The sequence below is a fragment of the Phocoena sinus genome, chromosome 3 (assembly GCF_008692025.1).
Source record: "Phocoena sinus isolate mPhoSin1 chromosome 3, mPhoSin1.pri, whole genome shotgun sequence".
In the NCBI taxonomy this organism is placed as follows: domain Eukaryota; kingdom Metazoa; phylum Chordata; class Mammalia; order Artiodactyla; family Phocoenidae; genus Phocoena; species Phocoena sinus.
The window spans coordinates 52,183,308-52,204,706 of record NC_045765.1 but is presented as its reverse complement, the minus strand read 5'-3'; the positions used below and the strand labels follow the sequence as shown (position 1 = coordinate 52,204,706).

The 21,399-nt window shown below is 44.7% G+C and overlaps 1 protein-coding gene across 10 annotated transcripts in view; it reads left to right on the top strand.

Moving 5' to 3' along the window:
* The window catches only part of ARHGAP26 (Rho GTPase activating protein 26), a 519,366-nt gene extending 505,150 nt beyond the window's left edge, over nucleotides 1-14,216 (top strand). For 6 of the 10 annotated variants that reach the window (XM_032627452.1, XM_032627454.1, XM_032627453.1 and 3 more), the window contains one exon: nucleotides 1,217-7,264. In XM_032627452.1, the coding sequence (XP_032483343.1) occupies nucleotides 1,217-1,305 (89 nt within the window). In that variant the 3' untranslated portion in view covers nucleotides 1,306-7,264. Of the gene's footprint in view, nucleotides 1-1,216; nucleotides 7,265-7,749; nucleotides 10,405-11,873 lie in introns of those variants that run through there. The other 4 variants (XR_004349277.1, XR_004349278.1, XR_004349276.1 and 1 more) reach the window with 4 other exon arrangements.
* Nucleotides 14,217-21,399: the final 7,183 nt, after the last annotated feature.

Here is a 21,399-nt window from a genome sequence, read left to right as displayed (position 1 = left end):
TCCTAAAGAAGCCTTCAAGATCTAGCCAAGGTTGACCATGATCTTCTATGAACCTCAGTGTGTGTCCTTCTGTTGCTTCTCCATTTACTTCCTTTGGTCTCTGTTCTTTCTTATTTCCCTACAAACTGAAACTAGAGTTTTATAGTAGTGTTGTGGGCGGAAATGCTTTTCTAAAACAAGCTCAGGAAGTCACTTAATTGGCCTAGGAAGGGAATAGAGGAGAATTCATTCTCTCCAAACAACCTGGAAGGATTGGAGTTTCCCTAAAACGGTAAGAACAAATGTCCTGCCTCGCCCAAGAGTGATTTGTATATTCCCAGTTCAAAAAACATGAACAACCCTCCTCTCCAAGTCCAGGATTCCTTCTCTCTTCCTTCCTGCTGTTGGCTGCTTTGCAGACTCAGCTGGATTGTATATAATTTTTACAGTATCACAGTAGTTTCCATGGAGATGGCTTGTGACATCACAGAACATTGGGTATATATTCTTTGGATATGGAAAAATCAAAAGGGTAGAAGTTTTTAAAATTGCAGTAGAGAGAGGGAGAAGACAGCTTTCAGACTTGTGTATAGGAAGGAGGAAAACTCCAGAGAACAGGAAAGAAAACTAAAGAAGGGTATGGTTGGAACCACGAGAGGGCTATTTGAAGACTATAAAATACAAAAAAAAAAAATTGCAGAGGGAATTTGCAAGGAAATTAGAAGCAGAGGGTATGGATTCGGAGGGAAGTACAAGGCATGATTAGGAGCTACATATCTTTAGGGACTAGTTCTTAGCAGTCCTCCATAGGTACTTTATCTGGTACATAGTCAACACTGGGTAAGTAAATGAGTACAGGGATGGATGGATGGATACCTACGTAAATATATAGGTGGAATATCATAACTGTGACCTCTAACCGAAAATGCAGAAGTCTGTTACTTCTTTATAGTTTAAACCAGGAACTTCAGAAAGTCCTTGAAACTCCTAAAATTGTATGCAGAATTTTGAATGCCTGTGTCTCTTCCCCTTTTAATTATGGAGAAAGTTCAGAATGACCTTCACCAGGTCCCCCAGTGGGTTGAGAAACTCTGGTTTAAACAAATCTGAGAATTATGTAACTTAACGAGCGACTGCACCGATCTGTAAACTTCCTTCACACATGCACAGTATGCGTCCACCTCCTACCCTATCTGTAACATCATTTCTTGTCACTCTCTCCCCGCTTCCTGTACAGTGCATCCCTCTCAGGAGCCTGGCTGGTTGGAGGGGACTCTGAATGGAAAGACTGGCCTCATCCCCGAGAACTACGTGGAGTTCCTCTAACCATGGGCCCTGGCAGAACTGCTGAGCTTTTCATGGTGTCCATGACAACTGCTGATTCCATTGTTGTGGGCCGTTGCTCTTCGCCGCTGAGAAGTGCAGGGTGACTGACTCTGCTGCTACCTGTCAACACGAATGTTTCTGTGAACTCTGGTGTCACCCATCCCCATGATAATCTCAGCTGACGTGCGGTGATACTGCAAGAAACAGAAGTAAATCAGCGGAGGAGGCCGTTTGATTTTGATAACAAGAAAGGCTTACAAAGCCATTTCTCTCATTTAGCACCCTACGTGGGGTGCTCATTTTGTTTCAGTAGTCATCCAAACCCCAACCTTCTGATAAAGGAAGTAAGTGAGATGTAAGCAGTCCCCAGGAGGTTGCAGTATAGCTGGCTCTGACAGGGCTGGGCAGTGGCCTGAGATCCAGTCTGGATCCACAGCTATTGTTTACAGTAGACACTCTCTCTACCCCACCTCTAAATACTTGAGACCTGCCGTGCTATAGGCGGCTGGGTCTGTTTGTTTGCGTGCAGGATGGAGAAGGGTTATGGCGCTGTTTACATAAGATCCAGTCTCTCACCATCTCTCAAGCAGCCGCTGTCCCAGCACCGGCAGAATTCTGTCCAGTCCTCTCATGCAGGGGAGCACACACCCCCCCATGGCCCCCCTCCCAAGCTAGGAACATAATATCCCAAGCTAGGAACTTCTCTGCCACCGAGGGCTGCCATTGTCTCGTAACCACGGCAACCCAACCTACTCTAAAACCAAACCAAAAAATAACACTCTTTGCATGACGTATTTTTTTCTCCCTGCTTTTTGGCCGTTTTTTGAATGGTTTTCCAACAACCTGAAGCCGAAGATCAAGGTCTACTTGGGGGCAGATAGAATAGCAGCTGGGAACTGCTCCCTTTCTGATGAATTTCAGCAGCACCAGGATATATTTGGAACAAACTCTAGTAACCTCTTGAGATTAAATTACATACAGGCTTAATATTTCTGTTCTTCCATGCAACTAGTGTCTGCTTTCTAGAGGGCAACATGCTGCCTCCCAAAGGGAAATACCCTCCCTCTGACTCATTCCCTCCCGTTCACCTGTCCCTTCCCCTGTCCTTGCCTGCCTGTAGCCCTTCACTGACTAGCCCCCTGGCAGTGCCCTGGGCTGCTCAGCACTGGTGCCCTGGCAGTTTTCAGGCATGATTCCTGGACTAACCCCATGGCCTCTAGTTTAAAAGGACATACATGTTCACTGCCACTCAGAAAAAGGGAATTGTTTCTCAGGCTTTTGAGGCATGAGACTAATATCATAAGCCATTGTGATTTAGGAGGATGCCAGAAGGTTGGGGCATGGAAGGTGGGATGGGTACCTTCTGAGAAAGAGAATTTCCTGGTCCAGAAGGGGCTGGGTCATGTGGAAGACTGCCTTGGGTGGGGAAGTTTGGCCTGGACATTTCAAATTCACTTGGCTTTCCAAAGAAGAGAGTCCCAGTATTTCCACACTTGAATGTCCTTGCAAGAGTGATTCTGGGCAGACAAACTCCGAAGTGAGGGACTGTCAAGCTCTCCAGGACAGGAGCCCCTCGGGGTGGTGGCGTTGTTCCAGAGTGTGTCCTGCTTCTGGAATTCTTCTTGAGGGAACTTTTAAAGAGGAAAAGAAAAACTTGAATTGTGTTGAATTACTGTATCTTTTACATTTTTTTTTGAAAAGATAAACGTGTAAATAGAGTGATTTGAAATACTATATGGCAAAGTTTTATATTTGATATTCTATAAGCTAGTTGCTTCACACATTTAAGCTTTGATTGCTGAACAGGTGTGTATATGAGGGAGAGAGGGGACACAAGGTCGAAGAGAGTCAAGATCATCCCTTCTCTGGCCTTGAGGAAGGAGAAGATATTTCCACACACTCTGCTGGCTCTTGTTGGTGGGCGTGACACATTAATGGTGTTCAGTCTTCTTTATCCAGATGTGGTTTTTTGAGCATTTCTTGGGCTTTGGATTTGGAGATGGAAGGAGCATCTTCAGGCAATGAACTTTTCCAAGAACTCCTACCCAGTAGTAAGATGAAGCTCAGGATTTAAACAGGTGAGGCCAGGGGTTAGATTTTTTTTTTTTTTTTTTTCATTTTTCTTCTCAGGTGTATTTCTTGATACCCCAAGGTACCAGGACAGAAGACGGGATAATTGCATGCTCCTTGTATCTTACTCTTCCGCGCATCTTCTAAGGCTTTATAAAGGAGTCCAAGCTAGTTTGCAAATGTGTGTGTCTAAGTTCCAAGAAAACCTGGCTTCTTAAGGATCTTTAGTTCTTGACATGCTGCCTCTTCCCCTTTCCCTAAACATGTTTATTCATCTCAGATTCCCTATAGCTCCAAAATAAGACAAAGAAAAACCTCCAAAGAGGGGTGGAGATTGTGCTGTTATAGCTTTCTAGATGACTTTAAAGTTAATAGGAGTTTGTCATTGTGATTCATTCCATCAGCTCAAGGATGACACAGCTATTACCCAGGAGCTCACCCAGCAGTGAGCGAGACACCACCACTGAATCAGGGAACAAGAATTAAGACTGGAGAAGACCGAGATGGGACTTAGGAAAGCTATCATTGAAAACCCAAGAAGAAAGGGCACGTATGAGCAGGCTATATGAGCAGGCTATACCTACTCCCTGCGGACTTTGAACAGCTTGGGGACCTGTTCAAAGGGGCTAGAGGGACAAGCACACTCTATACCACTGTGCTTCCCAAATAGAGTGCAACATAACGCTTTTAACACATCGGACGTTTGAAATCACCACCTGCCCCATTGGAACCTTGATTAGAGCTAACGTGGGGACGGCCGGAAGTCCCAGGCCCTGGATTTGGAAGTTCCTCTGAAGCTTACCTGCCGACACTTGGCCCCAGCTTGACCACTTGGAAGCATGTGCCTCCCTCCTCATTTGCCTCTGATCCAAAGCCGAGGGAAATGGAGCTACTGCCAATGGGAATTTTAGGTAGACCCCTTCCCAGCTTCTCTGGGCCGTGCTGGGCCCTGACAGATGGCTGCTCTGCTTCCTTACCCTGGCCAGGCTCCCCTCCTTCCCATCGTCTACAGAACTGGAGACACTGTTCAGGATATGAGCCGACAAATAAGAAGGAACTTGAAGGCTGAAAATAGCTTTTACCCTCCACTGTCTTTGCTCCCCACCTCTAACTCTGTCTTCTGGAATAGGGAATCTTGGGGCACACTAGGGTATCAGAGTGGAATACTATTGCACAAAATCCCTGAGCTTTCCTAGGAGCCTCGTGTTGCTTTTGGAAGGCCCTGGGATCAGGTAGGCAGACATAGCCTGAGTCTTTTGGGGGCATCAAGATCAGTCTCTCCCACCTCCTCCAGGTACTCAGCAGAGTTCTGTAGTTACAGAATGCCATGCCTTGAGAAGACAACTAGTTTCACATTCTTCCCCCACCGCCCTGGCAAATAAAGTCCTGGCTTGCTCAAGACTGATGATATTCTCTTCTGTTTTCAAATCTGGACATAGAGGGATGGACCCTGTATAGCACTGCTGGCCTTTGTATCCTAGGATTGGAGCCGGTTTTTAGCTTAGTGTTTTAGTATTTCTACAGCCAATGTGTGTTTTCTTCTGTCACACCAAACTGGGGTTTGTTTGTTTGTTTCTTCAGCATAATTCCAGTTCATGTCCTCTTGCTGAGTGCTTTTTGGATAGAAAGGCAAAGAGAAGGAGAATAAATGAACAATCGGGTATTGGCCAGCCGGCATTAGCAACACAGAGTCATGCTAGTGACAAGGTGATTTCACTGTTTGCCACTGTTGCAGTTATGTGTGCCATACCTGTAACTCACAGGGAAGTCCTTCTACCGTCAGAGTTTGTGTCTCTTGAAAACAGCAACCCCTGTCACACCAAAAGCTCTGTCTTGACTGTATAGACTCTAAAAACATCCATGATTGTGGAGTGGGGAGACAGAAATAATCGACTGAACATAACATGATCAACTACTCATGACTGTCTACTGGCACCTTTCATCCTCTGGCTTCTGTTTCCAGAAGAAGCAAGTCTGGAACATCCATTTTTATAGACCCAGGACTCCCAGGTACAGCAGTGGCCATCATGGCACTCACAGTTCGCCCTAGCATCGAATGTTTTATGAGCAACCGTGTTACCCAAGTAGGTAGCCAGCCCTGAAGAAACTAAACAGCCACTTAGCTACCTGACTTTAAAAGGAATGTCCTGGCTATACTGTCTAGGGAGTTAATCTGTCATGACTGGCAAACTTGACAGTAATCATTTACCTAGACAGCCCTGCCCCACATCTCTTTCAAGTCAACTGGGTGTCCTCTCACACACCCTGTGTCGGCGTTTAAAAAATGTATCTTATCATGCTCAAATGTGTTTGGCAGCCAGGCTGGTGTTCTGGGTGCTGAACCACTTTTCTTTAAATGTAACCTCCAAATGACAACAGCCATAGAATAATGGACCTTGCACAAACCTACAGCATGCCTGAGACCAGACTCCACCAAGTCATAATTAGCTTGTTTCCTTTCACCACCTACAGTACTTGTCTAACTAAAGAGCTTCCCAAAGCACAGGGAGAGGCCATATAGAAAATTCAGACGTCATTCAGAGCCAGCCCTGGCTAAAATGTGATCTCCTAATGGAAGCACTTGTATTCTTAGGAGAAAAAGGATTGGGTATAAAGTAATGCTAAGAGCAGAAAGAGAAAGGCAAACCATCCTGAAGAACTTTGGATTTTTAAAAAGAGGGATAAATAGAGTTCTTAATGGGGGGAAAATCTATCCCATAAAACGTTCACAGCTAATTTTTTTACAGAAGTTTTACAGGACACTACAAGATGAAAACATTTTTCAAGGCAGAATGCCTTAGAGAGCAAAGGCTTAGCACAGTCCTGGACCCGTGTGAGTATAGGAATTACTATTACATCAAAATTCTATTTAGTGTAGTCAGCGAGAACCAAGAGTAGTGATAAAGTGTCAGAATTACCTGGAGAGGCCAAGACATTTGACATCAGTCATTTCTACATCTACCATTTCTACCAAATTGTCCAAACAGACCCTACACGCGGCTTCCTTGGGTATCCAGATGCCAGGGTCAACCCTGAACCTGTGAAAAGAGGTTCATCTGATGATTCTTAAGTGTATACGTATTAGTGTGTGTTTGTGTATGTATGTGTACAGCTCACATTTACATATGTAAAGATACAGACTGTCTTCTAGAAAAACCCGCCTAAGCTGGTGGTTGCTGAGCCTTGACAGCCTTTAAGATTTGAAGTTGGAGAATCAGAGAAACAAGAGAGGCTATCGATTGACTATCAGAATGAGCAAAGATGTAGCTTAAGTGCCATTTGAAAACTTCGTTCCTATTTATCAGATGATTACTATCTATAGCTATATTCCTTATTAACTTATTAAGAGTCATGTTGAAAAAAAGATCAAACTCATAAACAATTAGGGGTTCATAGTAGGCTAGTGTTCACAAGCACTCTAAAGGACATTTCGTCCATATTTTGGAGAAGAAAATATTTGCATGTTTAATTCACAACTTAGGCTACCTTTGAGTATATTATAAAGTGCTGTGTGATGTAATATCAGTAAACTACTTAAAAATGGCACTTTAATGTTTTTTTGAAAAACATAAATGCACTGTTTTAAACTTCGATTCAGTATTGAATATCGACTGGTGTGTGTAGAATCCTATTTCGTAATTAAAAAGTAACTTGTGACTAGAATAGAACTTTTTCCCTGTTATTCATAAAACAGTGTTGCCATGTTCAGGCTTGAAAAGAAAAAAAAATGTGCTTTGGTGTCACTAAGCATATCTGTAAAGAAAATACAGTTTCTGTTGGGTGGCCTCTGAAACTTGGCTTTCTTACTTTTGGTTGGTTTATGTGACAATCCCTGTGAAACTAGTGGAAGTATGATTTTTGAATTAAATGACTTTTCCATTTGGTGGTATGTTTGTTTCTTGAGTTTCTGATAAAGTTTTGACAGGATGCATATTTTAATATTTTTTTCAAATAAGCAAAGACCATGATCAAAGATCACAAGTCTGGGCTCCTGAGGTCACTGGTGACAACCACAGTGCTGATTTCTGATGTGCTCTGGGGAGCTCTGATTTCCTTTAGGGAGAGGTCAACTGCTCGTGAACTTGAGGGGAAGCTGTCATGCATGTTAAACAGTTAAGCCCCAAAGAGTCACATTCCAGTGAATGTTTCTGACTTTATCTCCTACAATACATATTTTATTCTCCCTAAATTTGATCGTCAAATCAACCATTTTCTGGAACTTCATTAACACAGGATGGAATAAAGAGCCAAAATACAGACAGTCCCACCACACAGCTGGGCGTGTCCCCCAGGGTTGTAAATCAGTCACTTGTAACATGCTGTCCCAGGCCAGCTCATGTTATTGAGTTGTCTCATTCATCATATCCCCTCCAGGTACATCCTGAGTTGCAGCCTGGGACCCAGGTTTACAATTCACTCCCAGCTTCTGCTGTGAGAACAGAGGAGCCAGAAGGAGAGGGCAGGGGAGCCTGGACTCTGGGGATGGAGGGCAAGGCTTCTGGCTCCAGAAGCTTGCCCTGGGCAAGCAGAAGGCGAGTGAGTATCCCCTGGTGCCTCGTTCTGAGGGATGACTATTTGAATATGTGGGTCACATGTGAACTGTTTATACTGTCCTCATTTGCCACTTAATAAGGGCTGTTTACCCCTATGAACAGCACAGATTCACAGCACCTCTGCCTTCACCGAGCTTACACCCTGTGCTGGAAAATTGTCCCAGCATCTGAAGCATCATAGATGTGTGGGGTCATATGGTACCTAGGTAAGACCCCCTGAGTGGCACACATGTATAACTGATGCCCATCATGTGGAGAATGAAATGTATGTACGGATTTGTATCTTATCTATGTCCTTGCCCTTTCCACCAGACTCCCCATCACTCCCCCATCACTTCTACTCTTACGGTTTTTCTAATGGGAAAGGTTTTCATTTTCTTGTTGCTTTTAGCAGCCAGAGCAGAGCTCAAATTGTGTCACATCATGTGGTTGGTTTGGTGTTTTTCGCTTATTGGCTCCGGCCGCATGATTGGTCCTAAGAGCACTTTGGTTAGACGTGGACTTGATTGATACTTGAAATCACGTAAATGAAAGATTTTTCTCAGACCTCAAACACACTTGCTCTTTTGGGAATTAAATCAGGGTTTTCATTCCTTCTTTTCTCAGTTCTCTCTCAGCCTCTGCTCCGATACCACATGTCTCTCTTACCCAGATGTGACAGTGTCTTTGGCTCGCCCTGCTTTTAATAGGACTGTGCTAAGCTGCAGCTAATTAACTGTGCTGGGCTAGTCAGGATTGCCTGAGTTCAGCCTGTACAGCAGCCAAGGGAGCCTCTAACCAACGTGGTTCCTGCTCGGGGTCGGTGAGGCTCAGCGCATGGGAGAGTCTGCAGCGGTACCCAGCCAGGCTGCATCCTTCACAACCACCACCCTGCGTTACCTGGCCGGTATCAGCCAGTGGGGACCAAAGCAGGATGGTTTTCGGCTGAAATGATCAGAGCCTTGACTCACTGTATCCCACAGCACTTGGCAACTCCTGTCACACTGTGTATTGTGACATGGACCCCAGGAGGCCTGCCCCAGGCTCTGTTTGCTAAAACCCAGGTAGCCGATATGCCTTCCCAAGACCAACCAGCAAATTTAGCCAAGACTTGAATTCACAGGTCCTTTCTCTAGGCACCAAATCACATTTGGTGACCTCTTGGTCTTGTGTGTACCCTAAAACTAAAAGGTTCCTCTCGACGCAGTGGCTGTATGTCATTTTTGCATTCGGGGGTGTGGATTATTGGAAAGACTTTTTTTTTTAAATTATTAAATGATTCTTTGCCTTTTCTGAACCTTTATGTGTGAAAGAGATGTGGGAGAGTAATGCTTGCCTTGCCTGTGTTAGATGGAGGAATGACAGTGAAGGGGAACCATCTTTCTTTCTCCACCTTTTCTCCTGATCATACCATTTTGCCCTTTCATAGTACTTTCTACCTATAATTAGCTCATTATTTGTCATCAAATGTTTGACATTTTATGTCGCCCTCTTAATACCTCCATCAGGACAGGGCCTGGCATGCGGCAGGGGCCAGATGGCCCCTGGGGGGCTGACCATGTGACAGGAGGTGGGAGGCCACTGCTTTGGACTCCAGTCCTTCCTTCCTGTCTTCCTCTGCACTTCCGGTTGAAAGAAAGAAATGGGATCATTAGACGTGGGTGCTTGAACACACGGTGACGATGTTGTGGTCCTTGGCCAGCTACTCTATTCACTTGCGTCCCGGGATTCAGGCTTGTGGGAGAGACTTCCCAGCCTCTGTTCAGACACACACAGCCACATTCTTACCCAGCCTCCTTGCTAGCACTTGGTGCAAGAAACCATCTGGATGGCCAGCTGACCAAGAGCCCAGACCCTTCTCTGTTATCTAAATTACTTATGGGTGGTTTTATGAACTTCAAACCAGGCTGGAGACCTGCCTTCAAGCAAACCCGCATCAGAACCACCCACAAGAAGTATTCCTTTTTCAAGACCCTTAAAGGAAATTCCACACTGTCCCATGGGGACTTGGTCTGGTATCTAACACTCTCACCAAGGGAATTCTTTGTGTCTAACTGAAGTTTCCCAGGATGCAGCTTCTGTCCATTTCCTTTCTGTTTTTCCTTAGAGTGGAGCCATCATCTTTTTAGAGCAGTCACCCTCTATTTTCATGCTTCCATTCAGCAAACACTTCGTGATGACCTCTTGTGTGCCAGGAGCTGTTTAAATCAGGAAGTGTATGACATGATCTCTGTCCCCAGGGAACTCACAGTTGGCCTCGGTGATGGCAGGTCTACAAGAACCAGAGTTTACCATGTGCAATTTGCTACACTTTCTGTGTGTGGTGGGTAGTCCCGGGCTCCAGGGAAGGTTGATCCTTTCTCTTTGGGAGGCAGGTACCAGAGAAAGCTTCACAAAGAAGTGACATTGGAGATCTTGAAAAATGGAGAGAAAGCACAAGGACAGCAAGGACTGAGGCATGAAGGGGAAAGAGAGAAAGAGAAAGAAAGAAAGAGAGGTGAGTTCACTATGATTGGAACATGAGCAGATAAGGTCTTTCTGAGAATTGTACCCCTACTCCCTTAGTCTTTAGCCTTCTGTCTCCTCTCAATAAATGACAATATTAGCTAACATTTATCACTGTGTTACTGGGTACCAGACACTACTATACATGCCTTAACTCACTGAATCCTCAAAACATGTGAAGGGAATACTATAATTTCATAGATGAGGAAACTGAGGATCAGGGAGGTCACACAAGCTAAGAAGTGGTGAAACTGAAATTCCAACATAGGTCTGTCTGCTTCTAGAGCCCATACGCTCTTACAGTTTCTTTTTAAATTTTCTTTATAGATATGCACACGTGATTTTACATAAAGGCGTCAACTTTTTTAATTGGATGGAAGTTTTTCCTTCCATTTTTGACTTGGTTCTTCAGTCCCCCACATCAGCCTCCTCCCTCCTTGGAACTATATCAACCACCTCCTTACGGCCTTTGCAGTAGTGAGCCCTTCAGAAAGTACAATTTCTGACAAACAGCTTGGTTTTACAGTGGCTGGAGTAAGAGCAGGCAGTTTTTTGATTAAAAACTTTCTTTTCTCCAAGGAGCCCTTTGCTCCCTCATCTTGGGAGAAAAGCTCCCCGCTTCTGGAGCTCTGTGCAGACACTCCTGGTTCTCTGGGCAGCCCCAGGGACTCCAGCTGCAATCTTTGGCCAGTCCCAGCATCCTTGAGGACACAGCAAGGAGGCAGTCCCTGCAGAGGGCTCAGCCATGTTTTTCTGGCTGGCAATATATAATGTGCAATTTTTTAAAATTTTTAACAATTTGGGCTTCCCTGGTGGCGCAGTGGTTGAGAGTCCGCCTGCCGATGCAGGGGACACGGGTTCGGACCTCGGTCCGGGAAGATCCCACATGCCGTGGAGCGGCTGGGCCCGTGAGCCATGGCCGCTGAGCCTGTGCGTCCGGAGCCTGTGCTCCACAACGGGAGAGGCCACAAACAGTGAGAGGCCCATGTACGCAAAAAAAAAAAAAAAAAATTTTAACAATTTGAAAACGGTCCCTTTCCCCACCCCAATCCAGCTGCCGACGACAGACCTTCAGGCTGTTATGGGACTGCCAGAGAAATCCCACAAGCATGTGTCTTCTTGTGGGAGAGCCAGTGTTTCTAGCGTGATCTATTAATGCTCCAAAATAGAGAATTTTGGCATTTTAACCCCCCTCTTGAACTTCATGAGATCTTAAAAATTCAGAGCTTGAGGAAAGAGCATGTGAACTCAAAGCAGACGGTGGGTGGGTGCTTTTAGGGCACAGAAAACATCTGACTTCCACTAGGGTCTGCTTACAGAGTGAGGCTCTCACCCAGGTCTCCCCCACGGAGTGGGGTTGAACTGTTGCATGTCAAGATGACAGTGACCTAGTCAGTTTCATTTATGGAGCACTTCCGTTATACTAAATGCCTTACGTGCATCATCTCATTTAATCCTCAGATCGATCCTACGAAATAGGTTCTGTTGGTACCCTATCCTGGAGAGGAGGAAGCCAAATATTAGGTTGGGTAACCTGTTCAAAGTCACTGAGCTAATGAGTAACAGAGCAGAAATTCAACCCCAGTGGGCAGATGCTCTTAACTCCCACACTGTCCCAACTCTGGGGAAGGTTTCTGGAGCTCCAGCCCTCAAATGTCCTTCACTTCCCTCACCCTTTGGTGGGAGGAGGGAGTCCTTGTTGTTTTTGCCTGTTTGGCAGCCAGTACCCCTTCTTCTGATAACAGCACCTCAGTTTTTCTTTGGGGAGCCCCACCCTCAGGTTCCATGGGGTTGGGTGGGCTGGCATCCATCCTCGATTCAGTGGTGAACCTGTGACCCTGGTTGGGGCTATGAGATCATCACATCCACCCAACCAAAGTGATTGGTTGGTTCAGGAACAGGCCCGGGACCTAGTGAAATCCACAGTGCCAGGGCTTCATCCTGGGACAAGGTATCCAGGTCACAGCAGGTGAATTCGTCATATCAGGGAAGCGTGGTAAGTGCCGTCCCCTCGCCCCCATCCTCAAATGACTTCTTAGCATGAACTCTGTCTGCTGCTCCTCTTTATTTGAGAGACCTCATCCTTTATGTTGAGTATTTATCGGTTGAGATTCTAGTAGTTCACCTCTTAGAAAAGTTGCTTCAGAAAGCAAGCAGAAGTTCTGAAATAGTCACTGCAGTATAAAATGGGCAAGCACTGCTCCAGTGTGATCACTCCTGGAATGAGTTCAGCAAAAGAGGAGCCTTGATGCCTGAACCCACCAAGCACAGCTTTTTTCTTTTTTTTTTTAATAATTCTGACATTTGTTCTCCATTCTGGACCAGAAGCAGCCATGACTGCTCGTAAGAATAGGGAGGAATCGTGTCATTCCGAGCCCTCTGCCCATACGCTTCCAACCCCAGTTGATACAAGTCATCTCTTGACGATTTGGCTCATCCCGGGGGTACATTAGTGTTGAGACGTTTCATCCTGGAATTCTCGTCAAGGACCCCCAGTCAGTTGTGATAGAGAATGCCCATAAATCACGCCTAATCATGACATGGAATTGCATGGCATCAAGTGCTCCTTGGTTAAGAAAGGTGTTCACACACCCTGAGGGCCACACCCAGACCTGTTCAACCATCCCGCAAATGTGAGTCTGAGAAACTCCAGTGTCTTGGAGTTCAGACCTTCACCTTCATCTGGGTAGGACTACATACTTGGAGGCCCTGAAGGGGTGCGGGTGTATCTAATCGGGCTCGGATTGCCTGCTGCTACCCTTCCCCATGACATGCTCACCGTTTTCTTGTCTCAAGGAGTTTCAGATAAAGGGATTCCGCATCTCACAGGAAAACCTTCACAGGCAAGCAGGGCACTCCTGGCCCACAGGAGATAATGCTCTCACTTAGTATAGCACTTTAAAATTTTCAAGGTTTATTTCCTCCTCCAAATTTTGACCATGGCACACCCCTGATCAGAAACCCTTCAGAAGCTCTCATGGCCTGAAAAAAAGCAGCATGGCACACAGGGTGCTTCTCAGTATGGCCCCAGCATCTTTTCTCCAAGGTTCCTTTATGTATCCTATGCCCCAGAGGCCCCCACTCTTCATTATTCTACAACAGTCTGAACCAACATTCATTCATTCATTTATCAATATTTATTGGGCACCTACTCTGTCCACACCCAAGTGCAAGGTGCTGTCTCCCACTTGTGCCCCCGGGGTTCTCTCAGGCTCAAATGCTCTTCATCTTTTCCACCCCAAGGGGAATAGCTGTTTTTTGCCAGTTTGGCAGCCATTACCCCTTCTTCTGCTAACAGCACCTCAGTTTTTCTCTGGGGAGCCACCCCTCCCTTACTCTCAGGTCCCAGGATTTTGGGTAGACTGACACCAACCTACCAGTGGTGAACCTGTGACCCTAGCCAGTCCTATGAGATCATCAAATCCACTCAGCCAAAGTAATGGGTTGATCCAGGAATGGGCCCAGGACCTAATGAAGTCTGAGAACCAACTTCTGGATTTCTTAGACTGTCGTGATGAGAGACTTTCTCTTTCTGGATTTGAAGCGTGATGAGAGACTTTCTCTTTCTGGATTTGAAGCTGTGAGGACTGCTGGCGGCCCTCTTGTCTCCTTGTTGGGGAAGTCTGCCTACGAATTGGAAAGCCTCGAAGTGGTGCCAAGAGAGTCGATACCAGCACTCCCTGTTCACAGTAGCCAAGACATGGAGACAACCTAAAGGTCCATGACAGATGAATGGATAAAGATGTGGTACATGTATACAGTGGAATACTACTCAGCCATAAAAGAAGAATGAAATAATGCCATTTGCAGCAACATGGACGCAACTAGAGATTATCATACTAAGTGGAGTCAGAAAGAGGAAGACAAATACCATATGATATCACTTACATGTGGGATCTGAAATACGACACAAATGAACCTGTCTATGAAACAGAAACAGACTCACAGGCATAGAGAACAGACTTGTGGTTGCCAAAGGGGAAGGGGGTTGGGAGAGGGATGGAGTGGGAGTTTGGGGTTAGCAGGTGTAAGCTATTATATATAGAATGGGTAAACAACAAGGTCCTACTGTATAGCACAGGGAACTATAGTCAATAGCCTATGATTAACCATGATGGAAAAGAATATTAAAAACAGAAAGAATGTGTATATATATATATGTATAACTGAATCACTTTGCTGTACAGCAGAAATTAGCACAACACTGTAAATCAACTATACTTCAATCAAAAAATTAAAATAAAATAAAATAAAAAAGAATACCAGCACTCCGTGTCGAGTCCAGACGTACCTGAGCTCTTCTGTTACATAAGCCAATAAACTCTTATTTTGCTCCAAAGTTGGAGTTGAATTCTTTCACTTACAGCCGAAGTCCTGAGCTCTAGACAAAGCTTCAGCGTGGTTTCTGTGCAGTCCTTTCTCCCCCTTGATTGTCTGATCCTTTCCCAGGAGGAAAGAGCACTGGATTTGGAGTCAGAAAAACTGACATGAAGTCTGGTTCTGCCATTTCCAAACAACTGGACCTTGAGGTAATCACTTACGTTCTCTGAGTGTCAGTGTCCTCATCTATAAAATGGACCTAAGAATGCTTCTAAGGTTGTTTCCATTAAATGAAATGACACTTACTAATGTACTTGATAAAATTGGCCATCCTCCAAAATCAATAATATAGTATTACAATGTGGATTTCTTCAATACCTTGGGAAAAGTTGGCAGTTTCTAGATGTTTGTTGCATTGTTTCATATTCATTAGTGTGTCCAGTCTACCAGTCTTGGGAAGCACCTAGGGCTGTGTGGGCTCTGCCCATTGCCCCCGTACAGGACAGCCCTGCATATCATGTGTTTCTCCCCACTTTCGTCTCCAGTCATGGCCAAAATGAACACACCTGGGCAGACACCAAAGCCATAACTTGTCAGAGTGCAGTGTCCTGTGACTCACATGGCTTGGCTTGAACACATGATGTAGGTCAATTCGATTTTTCACTCCTGTAAATTTGATCTCCAAGGGAAGTTGCCCTTAGAAGATGAGAACTCTTGATGTTGATCAGGGTACTTGAGGGATGATGCATTCCCTCTGCTGCCTGCTTCCTGCAGGAGGGAGGAGATGGGAGCCCACCCCAGGCTCATTCCCCAAGGGCAGTGAAACTGGCGGATTACCCTTCCCTTGATAACTGCTGTGGGCAAGAGGCAAGGCAGAAGTCAAGTAGCCTAAAGGCTGACTTTGCTGGTATGAAGCCAGCATCATTGTGAGTACGCAGGAACAACGTCAGAGGCCCTAGCATCCGTTTCCGCTTTAGTGAGCATCAGGGTTCTCTGGGAAGCTTGCTAAAACTGAAGAATTTTGATTCAGTGGGTCTGGGACAAGGCCCCAGATTCTGTGTTTGTATTGTTGTTGTCGTTTTTATAATTTTATTGGAGTACAGCTGGTTTACAATGTTGTGTTAGTTTCAGGTATACAGCAATGTGATTCAGTTACACATATATTCATTCTTTTTTCAGATTCTTTTCCCATATAGGTTATTACAGAATATTGGGTAGAATTTCCTGTGCTATACAGTAGTCCTTGTTGGTTATCTATCTTACATATAGCACTGTGTGTATGTCAATCCCAAGCTCCTAATTTATCCCTTCCCCCCCACGTTTCCCCTTTGGTAACCATAAGTTTGTTTTCAAAATCTATAAGTCTGTTTCTGTTTTGTAAATAAGTTCATTTATATCATTTTTAATTAGATTCCACATATGAGTGATATCATATGATATTTGTCTTTCTCTGTCTGACTTACTTCTCTTGGCATGGTAATCTCTAGGTCCATCCATGTTGCTGCAAATGGCATTATTTCATTCTTGTTTATGACTGATTAATATTCCATTGTATATATATACGTACCACATCTTCTTTATCCATTCCTCTGTCGGTGGACATTTAGGTTCCTTCCATGTCTTGGCTATTGTAAATAAATGCTGCAGTGAACATTGGGGTGCATGTATCTTTCGGATTATGGTTTCCTCCGGATATATGCCCAGGAGTGAGATTGCTGGATCATATGGTAGTTCTATTTTTAGTTTTTTAAGGAACCTCCATACTGTTCTCCACAGAGGCTGTACCAATTTACATTTCCATTAACAGTGTAGGAGGGTTCCCTTTTCTCCACACCCTCTTGAGCATTTATTGTTTGTAGACGTTTTGATGATGGCCATTGTGACTGGTGTGAGGTGATACCTCATGGTAGTTTTGATTTGCATTCCTCTGATAATTAGTGATGTTGAGCATCTTTTCATGTGCTTTTTGGCCATCTGTTTGTCTTCTTTGGAGAAATGTCTATTTAGATCTTCTGCCCATTTTTTGATTGGGGTGTTTGTTTTTTTGACGTAGAGCTACATGAGCTGTTTATATATTTTGGAGATTAATCTCTTGTCAGTCACTTTGCTTGCAAATATTTTTTCCTATTCTGTGGGCTTTATGGTTTCCTTTGCTGTGCAAAAGCTTTTACGTTTAATTAGGTCCCATTTGAAAACAGCTGGAAGAATCAGGCTCCCTGACCTCAGACTACACTACAAAGCTACAGTAATCAAAACAGTATAGTACTGGCACAAAAACAGAAATATAGATCAATGGAGCAGGATAGAATGCCCAGAAATAAACCCACGTACCTATGGTCAATTAATCTATGACAAGGGAGGTAAGAATATACAATGAAGAAAAGACAGTCTCTTCAACAAATGGCACTGGGAAAACTGGTCAGCTACATGTAAAAGAATGAAATTAGAATATCCTCTAACACCATACACAGAAATAAACTCAAAATGGATCAAAGACCTAAGTGTAAGGCTGGACACTATAAAACTCTTAGAGGAGAACATAGGCAGAACACTCTTTGACATAAATTGCAGCAAGATCTTTTTCGATCCACCTCCTAGAGTAACAGACTCTGTGTTTGTAATGGGCATCTGGGGTGATTGTAAGTCTGGTGGTCCTCAAACCTCATTTTGAGGTCACCTGGGGTCAAAGCTGGACATGATTGATGCTTTAATACACACATTTCCTTTTCAATTAAATATCAAAAATGTCTGGGTTCTCCTTAGGTAGCTATTAGCAACTCTCCTTGGCCTACAGATTCATGAATGAGAAGTTTCTTCACTGTGCTGTGATTAACACAAGCATAGTAATGGAAAAATCCGTATTTACATAGACAATAAATCCAAGGGTGACTATATGGTGAACGACCTCACCAAAGTCTTCCTTAAAAACTGGAATGAACACATTCACCTTGAGAGATTAAATTTTTTAGTAACTCAATTGCCATGAACTTCCAAGAGCGCCAAGGATTCTGGCAAGATCTAAATCACCACAACTTCCTAGCTTTGGTGCTGATTAGAATCAGGGTAGCTTTTAGCCAAAGCAAAAATAGTTACAAATGCAGGCAATGAGTAAAAAAGCCACAGTTTTACCTCCTCTGTCCTGAGTAGAATTAAGTAAGACTAGATGCTTATGGATCCCATCTGCAAAAGGAAAAACAGCTTAAAGGGGCAACGTAGTCTGCTGAAGAACAACATAGGATTTCAACTAGGCCTCCGAATTCTCATCACAGCTTTTGTGACTGATTACTTAACCTCTCTGAGCCTATTTTCCCATCTTAAAATAGGAGGGGAGGGGATAATTCCTATATGGCAAGGACATCAGGAGGATTGGGGGGGGGGCGGAATTCATATACCTGTATATGTATATATATATCAAGCATTTGGCATCAAAATTTGGAAACTCCACCAATTAAATATTACAAAAGTTAATCTCTCTGAGTTTCAACTTCTCTGTCTGCAAAATAGGGATAATCATAATCCCCACTACACAGAGTTGCTTTGAGAATTATATGAAATATCTTACATAAAGTACCTGGCAGATATCTGGGACAATTTGAGTGTCAAAATAAAAGATGGTAGTAAAGAGTTATAACAAACTGAATAAAGTAAGAATTCGCGAGTCCATGCCAATATAAATAAATACGGCGAACAAGAAAGCTCCTCCTTACAGTTGAGAGCCAACTCGTGATGGTAGAAGGAATGACTGAATTAAAATGCCACCATTTGGCAACCATAACAGTATTTGAGTCAGTCGAGAATCATCAATGGATGATTCATCACAGGATATTTGCCTAGTCTCAGAGTATCTCCTCACAAGAGACCCATTGATCACAAGGATAAAAGAGTGCCTTTACAGGGCTTCCCTGGTGGCGCAGTGGTTGAGAGTCAGCCTGCCGATGCAGGGGACACGGCTTTGTGCCCTGGTCCGGGAGGATCCCACATGCCGCGGAGCGGCTGGGCCTGTGAGCCATGGCCGCTGAGCCTGCACGTCTGGAACCTGTGCTCCACAACGGGAGAGGCCACACAGTGAGAGGCACGCCACCCCCCCCCCACAAAAAAAGAGTGATTTTACAGTGGAGAAAACCAGAGGACACTACCTTTTACTAGGACTAATTGACAGCATGTCTCTTCTGTGCAGCATTGAGAAGAACTCATCATGTCTTCAGTGGAATTCCTAAACACAATACATAACCTGAATCTCACCACGAGGAAGACAAACCAAACGGAGGTGTGTTCCTTTCAAAAATGTCAATGTCATGAAATAGAAGGATTCAGGAATTGTTCCAGATGTCAAGACATGTGACAAAGGGAATGCAACACCTAATCGTGGATTTTCTTGGGCTAAAAAGAACATTACAGGGACACTTGGCAACATCTGAGTAAGGTTTATTGATTAGGTAACTAACGTATTGCATCAGTGTTAATATGATTTAGATGATTGCATTGTGGTTTTTTTTTTTTTTTTTTTTTTTTTTTTTGCGGTACGCGGGCCTCTCACTGTCGTGGTCTCTCCCGTTGCGGAGCACAGGCTCCGGACGCGCACGCTCAGCGGCCATGGCTCACAGGCCCAGTCGCTCCGCGGCATGTGGGATCCTCCCGGGCCGGGGCACGAACCCACGTCCCCTGCATCGGCAGGCGGACTCTCAACCACTGCGCCACCAGGGAAGCCCTGCATTGTGGTTTTGAGAGGCCGGATTTGTAGGCAGACTTTTAGGAAATATACACAAGTACTGAGGGATAAAGGGCATCGGATCTACAACATCTTAAATGTTAAAAGAAAAAAATGATTGATAGATAAAGTAAATAGAGCAAATGCTAACATTTGAGGTGGAGGGGGAAGGGTGTCCAGGAATTCTTCACTATTTAAGCAATATTTTGTAAGTCTGAAATTATGTGGGTTTTTTTTTAATATCCAGCGCACAAAGTAACTGAGAGCAGTTTCTGTTGTTAATCAATTAACAACAGTAATGAAACCCTGGGTGTAGTCTAAAGAGTTTAGAAGCCAAGGGGAAAATGAGTACAAAACCAACATGAGGATTTGCTAAAGAGTGCGTTCTGGGTTTGCAGTACAAAATGTGACTCTCCATCTGCCTTCTGTGACTCACTTTGTTTCAGTTCCTCTTGGCAGCTGTGGTCCAAGGATTGGGGTCCCTGTGTGGTCTTATAGGAAATGCAGGTTTTATGAAGCGCATCCTGCATAAGGTGGAGGCCAGTGGGGTAGACTGATGCTGTGTATCAGGCTCATATGCCTGGAAGGGACAGCAGTGTACCAAATCCTGGGTCTCCCTTCCAGCCCCAGTGAACTCCATAGAAAGGCATTTCAGGTTAAAAGTTTAGTCCTGGCCCTGTCGCTGTCAATCTGGAGGACATAAATATGTGGCAGTACTTTTAGCAGCACAAAGTTGCACACATATGCTGGGGAGCCTGGGGCTTTGTGGTTAAGAGGGCACCTCTGGAGTCAGACAGACTGCTTCCAAAACTCAGATACACCACTCATCAGATAGACAATTTGGGGTAGGTCATGAAACCTCTATGCCTCCAATTTTCCTCATCCACAAAATGGGGGTAATAACTTTAATACAGAGCCGAACTCGCAGGGATGGTGTTTAGTAAGTGAGATAATGCAAATGATATAGCTTTTATGCTCATGCATCCTGACGTATCTTCAGGTATAAACTAATGTTATTATGATGTCATTCTGAAATGATCTAGAGTCAGAGCCATTCCATTAAAATATGCTGGAACTTCTTTCCTTCTCCTTTACCTGCCCTGGCCAGCCCATCTTCTGATAACACCAATCACCAACTGCTTTTAGTGTTGATTTTCTTCTGACTTCAGTTCCTACTGGGCTCCTGGGGATGGCGGGCGGGGGCGTGGGGAGAGAACTTCTTCCTGCCTCTCTCTCTCCCATCTCAAGGTTCCAGTTCGCTAGCTGGGCCCTGGGGTTCTGGAGACTTCTGTGATTCTGCAAGAAGTTCATCTTGTGTGAGAAGTTTACCTGGAAAACATGTGGCTGAAGATGGAACTTCAGTGCTAGGCCCCCGGAACAGTGGAATATGTTTTCGCTTCCGCTCTCTGCCAGGCACACGAGCCTGTGCAAATTCTGGTCCCCACACAGAGGCAGAGGAAGAAACCTGCCTCGCTCTTAGGACTGGGAGACTCTACACTCAGGATCTCAGAATAGCACTCCCCGCCACCAATCTGTCCACAGAGGCCTTAGCCAAACCCCAGGAACGGAGGCTTAACAGGAATGTGTCATAAGAAAGATATTCCTCCAGACTCCTCTCTCCCGGGTTCCATACCCATATTTCTGCCTGCTTGCTGGACATCGCTAGATGACCCGCAGGCACCTCAGCCTCGGCATGTCCAAAATGACACCTCGCCCCCCTTTCTCCTATGCCCTCTGTTTTGGGTGATGTCACAAGCCAAGATGGACATCTCAAAATCATCCTCCCCTGAGCTGTTCCTTTAGGAAGGTCCTGTCCATTCCAAATCCCAAACGGCCCAGACCTGATTCTCCCTCTTCATGTCACATGTTGACTTTCAGGTCTTTATGATCTCTCTCTCCCTTGGACTATTTCAGCAGCCTCCTGCCTAGTTTCTCTTCTACCAGGTCCCACAAGTCTGG